Source organism: Diadema setosum, chromosome 10 (genome assembly GCF_964275005.1).
Source record: "Diadema setosum chromosome 10, eeDiaSeto1, whole genome shotgun sequence".
NCBI lineage: Eukaryota > Metazoa > Echinodermata > Echinoidea > Diadematoida > Diadematidae > Diadema > Diadema setosum.
In genome coordinates this window covers 28,604,288-28,622,149 of record NC_092694.1, presented here as the reverse complement: position 1 = coordinate 28,622,149, position 17,862 = coordinate 28,604,288, and the positions used below count along the sequence as shown (strand labels likewise).

Genomic DNA, 17,862 nt, shown 5'->3' with positions numbered 1-17,862 from the left:
TACATATAAACTCTAGATGTTGGTCGCTGCAGGTTTACATACTCCTGTGTTGCTGTAATTTTTCAGGCAATACTGACAATATCAGTTTTTCTTGCATGATACATGTCTGTAGTAACCTGTTGAGCATGAGCTGATATTGCCCAAACACACACTTCCCATAGATGCCTGTCCAGAGGGCCCTTTCATTATCATCACCCAAGCTCTACCAGATACCCTTTTTGTACACTTGTTTTGGGAGGGACAGCACAGGAATAAACGTTTTGTCAAAGGATGTTAGCGCTGGAAGCAGGACTAAAATCTGGGGACCCCAGGTTGAAAGTCAAGAGTATTTTTAACCCGTTAAGGACGGTTTGATTTTGCTACAACACGCATTTCCCATAGACACCTGCCCGACTCGTCCTCAACAGGTAAACATCCACTTTAAATACCACATTGCCCCTCCCCCACCTCCCCCTCCCCCCTTTCAGGGAAGTTCTGTTTTCTTGATGATAGAAAACCTTTTTTGGTCATTTTGTCATTTGTGGTCCCATTTATCATTGTCTCTACACTGCGGTGTATGGTTTGTATTGTGTAGGTGATTGACACAAGGCAGAAGATGGCACCCTACCTCCTCCCACCATTCGACATCAAAGCCAAACAGGGGTAAGCAGGACGTGGCTCATCCACACCGCCCCTCCGAAAGTGCCCCTCTTCATCACTTTCAAGATTTGGTCCAGATTCAAATAATTACCGTATAAGCTGTTATTTTTCGCGAATTTCGTGAATCACATTTGGACTGTGAATTTAACAACACGCAAAAATGTCACCAAGTGCTTTGTTAATACAGCATTAATGCAAGCGTCAGCGTTGATTGGCGAAAACAACATCTCTCAAAAATGTCTATGACCTCGTCATTCATGAAAATATCTACGCAAAAATAACAGCATTTACATGTACAGCCACTGGCTGATGTAAGAATGAAGAACGAAACATAACGTCCTGAACAAGGATTATGAGATGGAGTGCTCGCATACACTGGTGTATTTCAGAAATGTAGCAATAAGTTCCTGCTTAAAAAGTTCACCTGTGTAGAATTTATGTGTGCTTTCTACTTGTGTTCTGTGGATTGAGCATTCAATCATGCATTGTTATGGTGAAGCTGATGGTACGCATGTCATCAACCTTATTCATTGTGATTTGATTTGAATTTTGAAAACATTCTTATTTCTCATGTCAATTCTGAAACTCTGTACCAAGTATAACCAATTCATAGATGTTCAAGTACAAAAGTCTGAAAATCATCCAAATGTCTCCTTTAATGGTCTTTTGACTGTGATGTTGTCATACTTCGTGGGCAAAACTTACAGAAAGTTTTTCCTTCCTCGATGCCGTGCAGGAAACTCCCCAGCGAAGCGCTTGCCGGCAACCTTCTCTTCCAGAAGAGCGCCATCGGTGACGGCCTGAGAAGCAGCGGCCACGACACCTCGCGACTCAACACCCCGTTCATTCACGAACCATCTGGTAAGACCCCGCATTGGTAGTTTAATGGATAACTTTATTTAATGCGAAATAAGGCTCATTAGTCGATGTGGAAAATGACATCATTAGTCAATTTGGAGGTGACATTGTTCTATCATATCGGCGAAGTATCTCAGAAAGAATCATTGCAAGAAGCAGTCCCTATGCACATTGACAGTACATAGAAACATGATATCCAGATATAACTTTTTTTCATCTTTCAAATTTTACATGGAAAACCCGCCATACCCAGTAATTTTCTGATAATAATTTTGTGTTTTTCATGTGAGTTCATATTTCTTCCTTTTGATTGAAATTTATTGAAATTCTAGGTCATACTTGTTATCACGTTTTGCAAATGCATGTGACCAGTGCCAAGACATAAATGTGATTGCCATTGACTGAGCAGTGCAAGTATACAGTATGTCCCCAAAAAAATTACAACGGGGCCCTCCGCAATGATGTCTTTAAAAATATTGCATCAATCTAAATACAAATTCAGGGTATGAAACTGTAACTCATTGCCCACATCTTACAAAAAATCCCATTCAATTTGCTTCAGTGGTTAAAGAAAAATACGGAATTTTGTAGAGGATGTCGGGAATCTCTTCCGTCCAAATTCTGTCTATTATTCACACACAGGAGCATTGAATTGCTAAAATTGGAAGAATCAGAAACATGATATGCTTTTAATACAACAATCCACATTTCTCTGTGACCGCTTAACCAAACTGAATGGGGGTTTCTGCAAAATAGTCCTAAGATGTTATATTTTAAGACCCTAAAGTAGCATTTAAAAGAATTAATCATATTGGGTGTTATCAATGCGAAAATCTGATTGTAATTTTGGGGGGAAATGCTGCAGTAAGTCGCCCCAAAAATTACAATTAGATTTTCAAATTGATAACACCCAATATGATCGACCTGTCTCAAGTGCTACTTCAGGGTTGTGAAATATGACGTCTTAACTCTAATTTGCAGGAAACCCCATTCAATTTGGTGAAGCGGTCACAGAGAAATGTGGTTTGTTGTAAAGCATGTCATGAGTCTGATTCTTCCAATTTTAGCAATTCAATGCTCTTGTGTGTGAATAATAGACTTTGGACAGAAGAGATTCCCGACATCCTCTACAAAATTCCTCATTTCTCTTTGACCACTGAAGCAAATCGAATGGGATTTTCTGTAAGATGTGGGCAATGAGTTATAGTTTCATACCCTGAATTTGTATTTAGATTGATGCAATATTTTTAAAGATATCATTGCAGAGGGCCCCGTTGTAATTTTTATTGGGACATACTGTATAGTTCATCAAGACTACTAGCAGATGGTATTATATAAATGTAGCAGATACTCCTAGTAGCTCAAAGGATCGATTAAAGCATTCAGTTTGATCAGTACGAAGATCACTGTTAGAAGTCATTCACTATGGGTAGTTGCAGCTCGGTACAGTTCTCGTAGCCCATGCTGTTATTTTGTTGTTTATAACTGGATTCATTCATCATCTGCTCTGCTTCTTATTCATTGTGTCCAGTTGACAGCCGACCAAGGAGTGGTGTTGATGTCGGGTCTGTGAACATCGAGCTGGAGTCTGCTCAGTCGTCGCCCACTGGAATAAGGGTACATGTTTTGCCTGCAACAAGGCATAGTTCACAGCATATTATCTCTGCTAAGGAAGACACAGGAACCAATAAGATATCATGGGATATTTTTAATCATAACTTCAAGAATATTCCCTGTTATGTGACATGTGACATATTATTTGAAGAGTTTTACTTAGCTGTATCTGACAATAGACTTACATATGTACTTTGAAATGTTTAAAAATGGTACTTAGCTCATGTCACGATGAAACTCTTCACAGTATTAATTTTTTTTTCTTTTTGTGCAATGAATCAAAGTGGTTGCATAATACTGCGACAGGTAATGGTTACACTGCATAATACGTGTGCATTGTCATGGGAAAAGAGGGTTTGTCACAGGAAACATTAATTAAATGAAAATGAAATGAATCCCTCATTACTTTTGTTTTATGGAGTCAAAAGGGGCCTGAGCTTTTGATCCTAGCAGAATCTTTGTCAGAGGAAAAATGACAGACAGGCTGGAAAGCAGTCACATAATAGACTTTCACACAATAATCACAGTCTGAGGAGGGGTAGGGACACAGAACAATGAAAACAAAAGGTGGTTTTAGAAGTCAAAGGCAGGGAGCCAACCAGGTATTGAGAAGGGGTATTAAAGCAAGGAGGTAAACAGACAAAAGGCAGAGGTGGTCCATTGATGATCTCAAGGATCACAGGGGCAACCTGTGAAGTATAAAGATGAATAGGGGCAAGGCAACATCAAACAAGATAAGGAACAACACAAGGATAAAGAATAGGAAAAGTGTGAAATAGCAACAGCAAGAGTGGGGGGAGGGGGGGGGGGGGGATGAACAAGCAGCGAGTCCAAAACCTGGTGTACAAAGATGTTGCTATATTTTTGTTTTTGTTAATTGATCTGAAACTAACTGCTTATCACTATAAATGTGACTAGAGTTTTGAAGTGCTAAGGGCATGAAAAGTTTGGAATGGAATGATTTGTATGCCAGTGTATTCCAGAACTGATATTGTTTGCAACATCTTGTTGAAATGCAATGTTATATTATGATGTCCAGGTATATCCACAAAATAGAACAAAGTCCTAGATTATCTATGAAATATGGGTGTTATGTGGCAGTTCTGTGAGAGCAAATTCATAGTAATTATATAAGTCCAAGACCTCAGCCTGACACTCTTTGATGCTTCTATAAAGTAGGAATCAGTACGTATACCGGTAATTATTTTGGAATCATTCATGCCCTTTGTTCATGTGACCTTTTTTTTTTTTATTTGTAATTAATGTTCCCCTTTATTCTATAAAGGATTTTGTGTGAAGTGTGTGTGTGTGATTATTCTCACATTCCCAATGTGGTCAGTATATCTATGACATTGTACCATCTTATGAAACAAGCTTCCTCCTTTGTATCTCGTCTGCGACTAAGTTCTGCTTTCTTTTATCCAATCACTTATTTATCTCTTTCTTTCTCCTTCTTCTTCTTTTTTGTTTCAAACAGAAACACCCACAAGAGCTGGTGACCTTTGAGTCTCTGAAGAAAGTGTTGACCCCGACGACCGTCGTCGACGGCATCTCGGTGGAGGAGGAGAGGGAAAAGCGTCTCGCCATCCTCAACATGTTCCAGAACTCCTCACTGGACCAGCTGGCTGCGTCCGCAGAGCAAAGGGTGAGTAGCTGGGTTGTTTGGTTGTGCCCTTTCCTTCTCTTTCCTCCTCATCATCCTCCTCCTCACGCTAAAGTTTCTGTTCATCTGTCTGTTTATCTCATCATCTTATTTATTTAGGCTTAGTTATTTAGTTATTTAGATATTTTGTTATTTTGTTATTGAGTTATTCAGTTTTTCAGTTAGTGGTATTTATTTATTTAGTTATTTAATTATTTAGTTATTTAGTTATTTAATTGTTTAGTTATTTTGTAATTTAATTGATTAGTTATTTTGTTATTTAATTATTTAGTTATTTTGTTATTTAATTGTTTAATTATTTTGTTATTTAGTTGTTTAGTTATTTAGTTATAGTTATTCAGTTATTTAGTTATTAGATTTAGTTTATGGTCTTGTGGATGCATCTTGCCTCAAAATTGTTGTGTAATAATTGTGACTCAAATGCCACAAATAATTGTTATCCTTTCTGTGCCGGGAACTTTCAGCAGTGTGTACAGTGCTGTACAGTTTTCAGTGCCAATCAACACTCAAAGCACACAAGGGATAAGGGTGCACAATTGATAAAAGTCACCATACTCATCATAGAGGTGACATTTTGTCAACAAAAAATCTTTCTCCAAACAACAGGCCTTTCAAGGACTACATACACATGGTGTTTTTCCAAACCGCTCCTCCTCTGTTGAATCACCATGCAAACTGTCAACAACACATGAAGATTGTGTGCTTGTACAGTGTTTTGTCATGAAACCTGATACAGAAAATTCTGTTCTTATTCTTGCTTCAAAAAAGGAGTATGTGTGTTGTAATTTGTCACTTTAATGAAAACAAACTCAAAAGTCCATTGATAGATTGTAGTGTTTCAAGAAAACAGTTAGCCAACAGTAGCATGTGATATTTGTTTAGAGATCTATTGAGAGTGAAAGCATGATTCTCTAAAACCCTTTGTTTGTTGGAGTGTTCTGTCATGCATTTGAAAGACACCACAATCAAGTATATTGCTCAATACGCTCCTGCCTGTGATGGATTGCTTTGTTTTTTATTTTCTATAAAAGCATTGTTGTCTCTCAACACTCGAGAAAACACGAACTGCACGGTTTCACCTTCAAAGATATGTACCCACTCATTTACAATACTCACATGATTTATTGCATGTACTCGCAGTGACACATAGTTTTCTTCTATTTATTGAGAGCACAAGCAAATGTGTAGTGTCTCTATCTGAAGGTTATTTGTGGTTTCTCTTCGGCTTGAATCTCTTCCAGAGCGAGCGATGGCACAAGAAGCTTAACGACATTCTGGACACGGTGGTCAAGTGAGTGAAAAGAACATGCTAATCACATGAAGGTTGACGAGATCACATCGAAGAAGATATTGAGTGAAAGTATCAAGATTATATTGATGGGGAAGTTTTGGTTGGAAGACAATAGTATTTCCAGTGAATGTGTTACCACTTCAGAGTTGCCAATTTAGTGTTAACCTTGTGAGCCTGATGGGGCCTTTTTGGTGTGCCTTGAGAATCCACAGGGTATCGAACAGGGGCTACAGAACTGGGGTTTACATTGCACAACGATCCTTGCCTCCCTCCATTGGCCAATCCCACCCTCCCCCTCCGAAAAAAAAAGCAAAACAAAACAAAACAAAACAAGAAAAGCACTCTGAGAGTGCAGACCTCCGCCAAGCATGCAGCTCACTAAATTTTCCACCACTGATCTTGTTCTTCCATAAAGATATCTTGGTGATTTTCACCCATACGTACTTATAGCATTATGTGCTGAAAGTCACCCGATTTCCCAATATAGAAGCCTTTGTTACGTCATAAACCATCAGCTACACGGCGCGCCTCATCCTAGCAGAAACTGGAGCACGCACTTTAGTGCGCGCATGCAAACCTCGAATACGCGCAGCCTGAACTCCCGAGTTCATTGACCCTACCTGCCAAAATATCAAAAATCCTTCATAAATTCCCCCCAAATTTTTGGATCCCTACCAAAATTTAATCATCTGTTACTTGTATCATTCCCAACCTTTCCTGCAAGTTTCATCCAAATCCATATGCTACTTTTTGAGTTATTTTGCACATGGACAAACAAACAAACAATGAATGAACAAACGAACAAACCAACAGTTACGAAAACATATCTCCCTTGGTGGAAGTAACTAGAAAAGCACTCTGAGAGCGCAGACCTCCGCCAAGCATGCAGCTCATTTCCACCACTGATCGATAAATGCGAGGGCTTTTCAGGGAGTTGTGGTTTGACTGCACTGATCTTGTTCTTCCATAGAGATATCAGTGATTTCCACCCATACGTACTTACAGTATTGTGTGCTGAAAGTCACGCGATATCCCAGCTTAGAAGCATTTGACCCTACCTGCCAAAATATCAAAAATCCTCCATAAATTCCCGCAAAATTCTCGGATCACCACCAAAAGTTACTCATTTGTTACTTGTGTCATTCTAAACCTTTCCAGCAAGTTTCATCCAAATCCGTTAACTACTTTTTGAGTTATTTTGCACACGGACAAACAAACTAACTAACTAACTAACGAACAAAGAAAGAAACAAACAAATTAACGGTAATGAAAACATAACCTCCTCCCTTGGCAGAGGTAACAAAACAAAACAAAACAAAACACTCCATGGCCCCCTTGGAGAGTGAAAAAAGAAAATCATGGTTTCCCATAGACTGTAGTGTTACAATAAAACAGTTATAAATAGCAAACAGTTTATAAGCATGGCAATATTTGTGTAGAGATCTATTGAAAGTGAAAGCATGATTCTCTAAATCTTTTGTATGCTGAAGCGTTTTGTCACGCAATCCGAAGACACCACGAAACTTGCTCAGCAAAGTTGGAAATGTCTGATATTTGTGACGTAGGTACCTATGTAGTGTAACCCTTGTGAGGAGGGAATGCATCTTTGCTCTCACTATGATCTTTGCATTAATCATCACTGTCTTTCCAATAAAAGAGAGATATTGATGAAGCTAAATTACGATCGTGTCTGTGCTTTCCCTATATACAGTGAAACCCCGTTATAACGAGGTCCGTAGGACCGGCGAAATTACCTCGTTATAACCGGTACCTCGTTATAACCGTATGCATCAAAAACAAAGAAAAACATAAGCATGACGTCATATGCCAATCAATCAAACTTAAAACATCTTTTGCGTTCTTATTACACAATTATGGATCATTATTATTGAGAGAATTTAAGGGAAATTATTTGTGAATTGATACAAAAAAGACGAAAAAAGTAGGGGTTGGAATGCGTTAATTCTTTATTTTTTTTCCAAATATCTCTTCGCGTAATAGTTGTTCATGCGTTCTTCAGAAGTAGGCCAACTCGGCAGGATCATATTCGTGATTCTACGCCCATCTCTTCCCCTTGTATTGAACCATTCTGAAAGGATGATTTTTTTTTTTCGTTTGTGAAATGAAATGTAAAATAACAATGAACTAAAAATCAGATGGTATAAAATGCGCTTGTTAAAGTTTTTTCTACACACCAAGGTAGTAACAAACATACGTTGTTTACCGTAACTTGCGAGGTATTTTATGCTGTTGGTGCCCAACGGGAATGCGATGATTTCATGGATCATTTCGGCTGTAATCCTATACAATGTATGATCGTTGCGTCCGAAGGGATTAAAAATACGGTCCTTATTTTCTTCCGAAAATCTTTTCGCGTTTTGTACTTCCGTTCTTGAAAAATATGTGGAAGGATTGAACTTGGAATTGATCCTTTTTACGCAATGCTGTACCTGTTGGTGCCCAGCGGGAATGCGATGATTTCATGAATCAATTTGGCTGTAATGATATTATGATCGTTGCGCCCTAAGGGATTAAAATGCGTTCTTTATTTTCTTCCGAAAATCTTTTCGCGTTTTGTATTTCCGTTCTTGGAAAATATGCGGCAGGATTGAATTTGGAATTGATCCTTTTCACGCAAAGCTGTACCTGTTGGTGCCCAGCGGGAATGCGATGATTTCATGAATCATTTTGGTTCTATGATCGTTGCGTCGGAAGAGATTAAAATGCGTTTTTTTTTTTTTTTCTTCCGAAAATCTCTTTGCGTTTTGTTCATCCGTTCTTGGAAAATGTGCGACAGGATTGAATGTGGAAGGTTGTGATCCTTTTTACGCAAATTTGTACCTGTTGGTGCCCAGCAGGAATGCGATAATTTAATGAATCATTTCGGCTTTAATCCTATACAAGGTAGTATGATCGATGCGCCCGTGCGAACCTTCTTTATTTTCTTCCGAGAATCTATTCGCGTTTTGTTCATCCGTTCTTGGAAAATATGCGACAGGATTGAATTTGAAAGGTTGTGATCCTTTTTACGCAAATCTGTACCTGTTCGTTCTTTTTCTGAACACCGACGCAATTGAAAGTACTGTAGATTAACATGCGTTATTCAACTATTTTTACTCTATAAATACTGTCAGCGGACGGGATCGCGATGATTTCATTATTTCGGCTTTAATCATACACCCTCATATTTACATTGTCATTTTGTTACATGATAATGAACAAACCCCTGATGTATTCAAATTGTTAAATGCGTTTTTTTCTTTTTCTGAACACCGACCCGATTAAGTAGATTAACATGCGTCATTCAACAATTTTTACACTATACTGTCACCCGGCGGGATCGCTATGAATTCATTAAATATTTCGACTTTAATCTTATACACTCACATTTACTAGCCAGCAAAACAACTGGAAGTCGGAACTAAAAAATGGAAAGGATATAATGATGAGTTTTCACGCATTCTAATTGTCCTTTTTTTTTTTGGCCACGAGTGTCGCTACATGAAAAGTTTTTGAATGCGTTTTTTTTTTTTTTCTCGTTGAGGTTGGTCTGACTTAGTATCATGCAAGCTATCTCGCGAAAAAGAAAATCGAATGATTTTATACAATAACTTAGTAACATAGGAGAACATCGGAAGGTATTTCTATGTTTGATCACGTGATTTAGAAGAAAACATGGACGGAACGGTACTCTGCAAAACGGGAAGGAGACTTAGATAGCGTGAATTTGGTTTTCAATGTTTCGTTTGTCGCGGGTTTGAAAGCGGCAAGTCAGGAAAATGGAACCTCGTTATATCCGATCAAATTGCTTATGTTTTTCTTTATCATGATGCACCAAAATTGTCCTCGTTATAACCGGAATCTCGTTATAACCGAACTCGTTATAACCGAATCGTTCCGCCATAGGTTTTCACGCAAAGGAAAACGGGACCGACGCCATCACCTCGTTATAAGCGGTTCCTCGTTATAACTGAACTCGTTATAACGGGGCTCTTGAATTTATTTTTAGTTTGTGTATTCAACATGGAAATATCAAAGAGGGGTCAGGTAACTGAATCTACCCCACTGGACGTCTGTACATTGGTTAAAGTTATGAAACTTTTTATTAACTCTTTCTGTGTCAGTGAGTCAAAGGTGCACACATTTCACACACAAATGTTGCGTGCAGAGGGTTAATTGGTTCTTTCAGTTTTCTTTATCCCGTTGTGTCTCTTGAATCACAGGACTCCTTTGTCTCCCGCTGGTAGTCCGGTGAAGCCTGACCCGTCCACACCGGCTGTCTTCCACTCTGTCCCAACGTACGAGATGAAGTTCCCCGAGCTGTGCGTCTACTGAGTCTAAAACGTGAAGATGAATGACCTCCCACTGGGTTGACCTCTTCTCCATTCGACCTCGCAATGCCACCAGGGTGTGACCAAGAGTGTGCTCCAACTTAGTCCTCTCTGTTTGAGAGTGGTGATCCTGGTTTGTGAAAAGCTATAATAAGGAGGTGCAACAAGCAACCCATAGTTAAGCACATTCCCTGCAAGATTCCTAAAACTTCCCTATAGAGTTCGCTCCAGAAGCACTGAATTGGTATTGGTAGCCACACTGTACACAATGTATACACCATTATGGGCACTGTGTAATACACCTGACCCAGATTGTGTTAAGTGTGGAACTGCCCTTAAAAATAGTAGCTGCCTTATACACAATGTAAACATTCTCTAGTACCACATTGTGTACAACTACCTTGTGTAATGTGTTCCAGCCATGTGGTAGCTCCATTATGCACAGTTCCAAACACTATAACTTGTAGTACCACATGGTTTAGTATTTTAACCACCCATATAGGAGCTACATTTGTACACATTGCCAAACAATTTGTAGGAGTCATACAAAAGCACATTGTGTGGTACAGTGTTGTGTAGTGCGTAGTAACGTCTCACATTGTGAAGTGCCACATCCGGAAGTGTTGCAGCTGCTTCATACATGATGCTAAACACATAGTAGTACCTCAGGACATCATACCCATGTTGCATAGTGTGAAGCACTACCCTGTGTATGATGTTCATATGAGAACCATTTATTGTCTAAACACCATTTAGCATGGAAGTGTGCAATTAGAACACCCTCTCTATACAGTAAGGGCAACTTCTCTGGTTTCGGTCATGCTGTACTGGGTATTTCGAAAGGTACTTGTCAGAGCAGTTTGCAGTACATCTCGCGCTATGGTGACACAACGACGTACCTCCGAGTGTAATCCTCAGCAGAGCATGTAATCATACGCTCTTACACTTCCTTACAGATCCTTAAGGGCAGATCATGTGATATGATAAAGAATGAGCAAAGAAAACGAGATTCTGTCAGGATTTGAACCTGAGACCGAGGGAATGGTAGACCAGTTCTCGTATTGACCGAGCCATAAGAAGCCCTTGTAATATTGCGGTGTTTGTCCTAGGACCCCCTTAATTCTCAATGCTCATGTGGTCTGAAGCTTACATACACCTGGCAGATTACATGTATCACTTTCTCCCTGTACTCATTTACGTCGTCTTCCCTGGAACCTTTCGCACAACTCTTCATAAACTCGTACTGTCATCTTTGTGGGGAACAAATGAATGAGACTGCCATAGTCACAGATACTCCAGAAATGCGACATTCTTAGTATTTTCTTCTTAAATAAAAGTAAGATATTATTAAGAGGGATAAAGGTTCAGGTATTAGTTTGTTCAGTTTGTCTCCCATTGCAAAATAAAAATGACATGTTTGTTAATTCTTGAATCAGCAGTTGTGATCTGTAAGTTAACAAATTTCAATTGTAGAGAGAGACAAATCAAAGAAACTCATAACTTAATCTTTCACCCCTCTGGATGATATCTCTTTTTATCTAATATGCCTTGTCCACCTTGGCTACTTAGCATAAAAAAATTGGAATTTTGAAGCTTGGGTGTTTGTTCCAAGTTCATTGTGTCAGTGCCGGCAACCAGGGACAGCCTGGTGGTAGTGTCACTGCCTGGAAATTAGTAGATGAACAGGTTTGAGTCCCACTGGTTCCCTGTTTTCAACATGTTTATTAATTCATAGATAGGCAGTTGCGATCTTAACAAATTTCAATTGTAGAGGGAGACAAATTGAAGAAACTCATACCTATTTTCGTTTTCTTCTCCATGTATGTTAACAAAGAGGCAGATGCAGCTTGAAATACATTGTAAAAAAATATATCTTAAGTGTGACTAAAGTGCAATTGTAAATATTTATCAACTAAAGAGCTGTAGCTATATTTCAGTGCATTGTTGCACTGCCGCAAGAAGAGCCATTTACTCGATGTGTGCAGGTATGTCCCCCCCCCCCAAAAAAAAAAAAAATACACAGTTGTAATTATTATGATAATCTAGAAAGTTTAACACTTGCAATTGACATCATATGATAATGTAGAAAGTTTAAAACTTGCAATTGAATCAACCATTCAGAAGAAATATATATTGTATAATAATTGAGCAAAGAATTTATGCGGTGGAAAAGAAGTGAGTATTCATATAGGTCTGCTTCTTTCTTTTTTATTTCCAGTAAGATTTAAACCTAGTATGAAAGATGGACTGAGGGGGGAAAGTGCACAAATCTGTTTTAGAGATGCATGAATGTAGTCTTTGTTTTCATTATCTGATGTAGACTGAAATATAGCACCATGTGCATGCTTTAGGTAATGATTTATAGTAATTCATTGTGAGAATAGCGACCATGACGTGACTGAATATTCCATTCCATGATCATATGAATATATGGATGTATTATATATTATATATTTTATATATATATATATATATATATATATATATATACATTTCTATGTTCATATGTGATTATCATAATTGATCTTATGAATATATTAATATCATCATTGTATATGGATGTACAAATGATCATATGAATACATACTTGTGTATGCTCATATCATGTTTTTGGTGTATCAAGTCATATCTTTGTCTAAATGTTATCTATTTTCATGAACATGTTTGATGTGGGAGCCCAAGGAAATGCACCTCCCACCCAGTGTTCATATTGAATGTGATGATTTTGCAATAATTATTATGTAGGTAGAATGTGATAGGACATTCCAAGTGTGTGCACACTATTTTCCAGGGTTAGTACTTACTGTAGATAATGGTTGATATGTAATATACATGTACGTGTGCTACAAGAAAAAAAAAAAAAACAGAACAACGTAAATTCTGTGTGTATTTCCTTGTCATTGAGGGTTGCGCCCAAATATTTTGCTCCATAACTGTGTATTATGAAAAAGAACGCTATCTAGATAGACTAGTAGGAGATTTTCAATCAAGAGTTCATTATTCATGAGAGCGTCTGTAGAATTATATCTTTCCCGTATATCTCATAGCAGTCACTATGTCAAAGATCCATCCATTCCATGGTGGATACAAAATTCCGATGTAATTCTATTCTCTTATACTGTAGAGTCAATATCAGCATTATATACATGTTGTAAATCGTATATTAAATATTAATTAAGAGGATAATTTGAAACTCAACTTTGTTTCCTGCATTACCTTGTGCCCTCTGCTCCTCTTTCTCCCTCTCTCTCTCTCTCTCTCTCTCTCTCTCAATCCTAGTCATCAAGCAAGGAATAAATTATCATCATGATCTGTCACTATACCTAGTGTTACAGATGAGCTATGTATTTCCATATCTCTAACTGTAGAATGAATGTGGCTGTTTATTAATAACAGCAACAGCAGTATTAACCCCCCCCCCGACGTTTCGCGCTATAATTCTTTAACGCGAGAAGGCCTCGTTGCGAGGCTTCTTGACTTTGTTTGTTCAAGTCTTGCCCAACTTTTGATACCAAATTTGCAACGTCCGCGCATACTTTTGTGAAGCCACGCCCATTTTTGTAACGGAATGTCGTCCCAAAACGGGCACAATTTTGTGTACATTTCCTATGAAAAGCAGTGCTCTGTCATGAAAGTCATAAAACCTGATTATTTTTACAATTGATCACTTTCATTGATTAATTCTATATGTCCCTTATGGGCTTGAACATAGCGTATCCTACCCAGAATTACACGCCCATGCATATCGCACATTGGTCCAATATTGGCTTGACGATGTCTTACCCTTTATGACATGCCCATACCCTTCCCATGTGGGTCCCATATAGACTTGGAAATATCCTATTGTAAACCCAGAATGTCATGCCAGTGCTATTCCCATATGCATGCCGTAAGGCATTAAACGTATCTTACCCAGAATGTCATGTCCATTCCATTCCCATATGGGTCCCATATTGGCTGTACCGCATCCTACCTAGAATGGCATGCCCATGCTTTTCCCGTACGAGTTTGTGATTGACATACCCATACCATTACCATATGAGCCCAATATGGGCTTTACCATTATCCTACCCAGAATATTGCATGACCATGCATGTTGATCCGATATGGATCCCACGTAGGCTTAGATACAGTATTTCCTTCCCGGAATATCATACCCACGGTAATCTCATGTGGGTCAAATATGGGCTTGAACACATCCCATCCAGAATGGCATGTCCATGCTTTTGCTCGACACTAACGGTGGCCCGGTGGCCCGGGGCCACCAGAAATGAAAGTCGGGCCACCAAATTTAAAAAAAGGGCAAATTTGGTGGCCCGCCTCGGGCCACCAAAATTTTTTGAAAAGTATGTCAATAAATTCGTAACTTTTTGCGCCGGAAATTAGCAGTTAAATTTGTTCAAAGGATGGATGAAAAGGACTGAATGAATGCCTGAGAGTGAGTGTTGCAAGTTTGTTGAAGTTTATTTATGAGTAGATATGTCCAACTTCTAATTCTTACTCTCATAAATCTTAAATATTTGACTCAAAAAAAAAAAAGGACTACATGTATTAATGTTTTTTATTGTTTTTTTTTCGGGACACCAAATTTTTCTCTCGGGAAACCAAAAATTTGAAATTTAGGATTTTGGTTTTTTTTTGACCCCATCGGGCCACCAAACAAAAAAGTTAGTGTCGAGCCATGCCTATGGGTCCCATATTATTATTATAGGGCGGTGAGTTGGCTCAGTCGGTATCGCTTCTGCCTCACGATCACGCGGCCCGGGTTCGAACCGGAGTCTGGACTGAGCAATGTTGTGTGTAAGCATACCGTCCCCTCTAGCGAGAGACAAAACACTCTGTCCCTCGGATGGGACATAAAATGGAGGTCCCGTGTATGCGAGAGTAACAACTCATATGCACATAAAAGATCCCGTTTCATTCATTCACCGCAAAGAGCAGGGTGTTTAACCCGGTGAAGTGGTCCCACCTCACATCCAACTGGACCCTATGGAAGACCAGCTTAACGAAGCTGAATATGGGCTATCCAGCCATCTTCTCAGATGGAAAAATGAACAAACAATAAATAAACAATTATGGGAAAGAACATAACCTACCCGGAATGGCATGTCCATGCTTTTCCCATATGGGTCCCATATGTGCTTGACCATATCCTGCCCAGAATGGCATGCCCATGATAATCCCATATGGGTCTCACGTGGGCTTTAACATATCCTACCCAGAATGGCATGCCCATGTTAACACTGATCGACGGAATCTGGAAGCTTTGAAGTGGAACCAGCCTCGATTACTAACTCTATTATGTATACACCTTACACTTTACCTATTTTATTTCTAACGCTCAAAACCGAATTCCGTACACAATTTACCTTCTCTTAACATGTTATTTGTTTTGAAGAATATTTTATTCTTCATCAATTGAAAACACAATGTACAAACAAATTTATGCAACAATCTTTACATCAAATTCGTAATCATTTTCATCAATGGAAACAAAAATCATATGAACTGATTTATACCAAGTAGTAATCTTTATACTCTGATGCATTTTCACAATCCATATACATCCTTTTTTTTTTTTTTTTTTTTTTACTATTTTTCACTGTACTAATCACACCTTTTCTCTCTCTAATGTTATTCCTTCATTAACATTAACTTCTCAATCGATTCACAACCACGCTTTGTCCATCCTGGTGTATATCGTACTTATCCTATGAGCGTATATCGATATATACAAATCATAATCATCAGTAATGTCGTAGTTATTACGAGTATCGGACAAAAAAAAATATGAACATCGTAACAATATTACCATAAACAGGAATTGTAGTTACGAATGAGAACCTTACTGCCATTTCTTCTACTCAGACGGTTTCACTTTTGGCGTATAAAAAGCGACGTAACCTTTTCACTATCAGACCAATTGAGTATATGAATATAAGAACGATCCAAGTCCATGGAAGACCATTTCGAGTAAACTAAAAAAAACTTCATATCTTTTTTATTTGTCCAGTAATATTCTATTTAACTGTGATGGGAAGGCAACATTGTATATACAAATTAGAACATACTGTATATTATTATGACAATTAACATTTACATTTGGAGAGGCCATTTTGTGTGGTGGACTTAGGTCATTCTTTGATTCATATACATGATATTCTGCTATAGAGATGAGAGAAGGATGAGAGAGGGCGCTATTATATGAATGTAAGAATGACCCAAGTCCTTCATTTTTACATTAATATAAGATTTAACTCATTCATTTCAGGCACTTCCGAGGGTAATTAGGATTTATTATTTATACACAAGATGAGTCTATGCATAAGCTACAATTTCCCATGTCAAACTGAATTTGGCCAAAAATTGGACGTGGGTCGTTCTTATAATTATTCAGGTCTTCAATTCTCTTTCTGGCTTAGATATTTTCGGCTCATTACATAAACAAAAAGCATGATATCGAGCTACTTTCGAGAACATCCTTTTACTACTACTTCTTCTAGCCAATTCTAGCCTACCGGGTGCTAGATTAAACAATAAAAAAGTCTGAAAAACTTACAGCTTCTCTGTCCCTTATTCCTTTTAGAATAGGGCCTACATGTATCTGAAAAGCGGTGCCCACGGGGAATGCACCAAGCGACGCAGCCGAATTATCACAAAGATGGTTTGGCCCTGGTCTTAGCGTGTAAACCCGTCTTATGGTCAAGGCGCAGGGACCCAGAAAAAATGACTTTGTTCAACCCACCCCGCAGAAAAGGTTTGACTACATGGGGTGGTCGGTTAGACCCTCTGGAACACCCCTAGGTAGTATGTGATTCCAAAGTGTGGTATCAATAAAATTTTAAAGGCCACTTTAGTTGCGACAAGACCTCACTGTTCGAAAAAGAGTCTTCGCACGACAGGACTACTACACGCACCACTAGCACTGCTACAGGCGCCAGTGCCAGTGGCGTATGTAGTAGTCTTAACGCACGCAGACTTTTTCTTCGACAAACAAGGGTTTTTGCCTGCAAACTAACTTTTCATGCCAAGCTGGGGTCAGTGTAGTGTAGTTTCTAGCCGTTTTTATTTCGTCTTTATTTCCTTCGAGTTGCAACAAGCCAAGTGAGGGCCCATACCCAGTGATTGCGACGCCAGAACAGTTTTTTTTTTTTTTTTTCCGGGCGTCGCAATCACTGGGTATGCGCCCTCACTCGGCTTATCGCAATACAGCGGGCTTCTCCACATACACAAGCTGCAACTCGGAGAAATAAAGACGAAATAAAAACGGCTAGAAACTAGACTAGGGTCGGTGACGCTTGGCACTGAAAATGACAAAATAATCAGTTTTTTCATTTATTTCAGGAATAATTAATCAAAACTCCATAAAACCATGTACATGTTGCTAGAGATGTCAGCAATACAATGGGATACATTGTAAGGTATAATATTGTGCATGGTTACCATGGTAACCAGATGCCTACAGG

The 17,862-nt window shown here is 38.7% G+C and overlaps 1 protein-coding gene across 1 annotated transcript in view; it reads left to right on the top strand.

Moving 5' to 3' along the window:
• LOC140234169 (protein EFR3 homolog B-like) overlaps nucleotides 1-10,400 on the top strand; it is a 34,927-nt gene extending 24,527 nt beyond the window's left edge. The window contains exons 17-22 of the mRNA XM_072314241.1: nucleotides 575-642; nucleotides 1,376-1,500; nucleotides 3,029-3,114; nucleotides 4,589-4,756; nucleotides 6,016-6,065; nucleotides 10,289-10,400. Coding sequence (XP_072170342.1) covers nucleotides 575-642; nucleotides 1,376-1,500; nucleotides 3,029-3,114; nucleotides 4,589-4,756; nucleotides 6,016-6,065; nucleotides 10,289-10,400 — 609 coding nt within the window. The remainder of the gene's footprint in view (nucleotides 1-574; nucleotides 643-1,375; nucleotides 1,501-3,028; nucleotides 3,115-4,588; nucleotides 4,757-6,015; nucleotides 6,066-10,288) is intronic.
• Nucleotides 10,401-17,862: the final 7,462 nt, after the last annotated feature.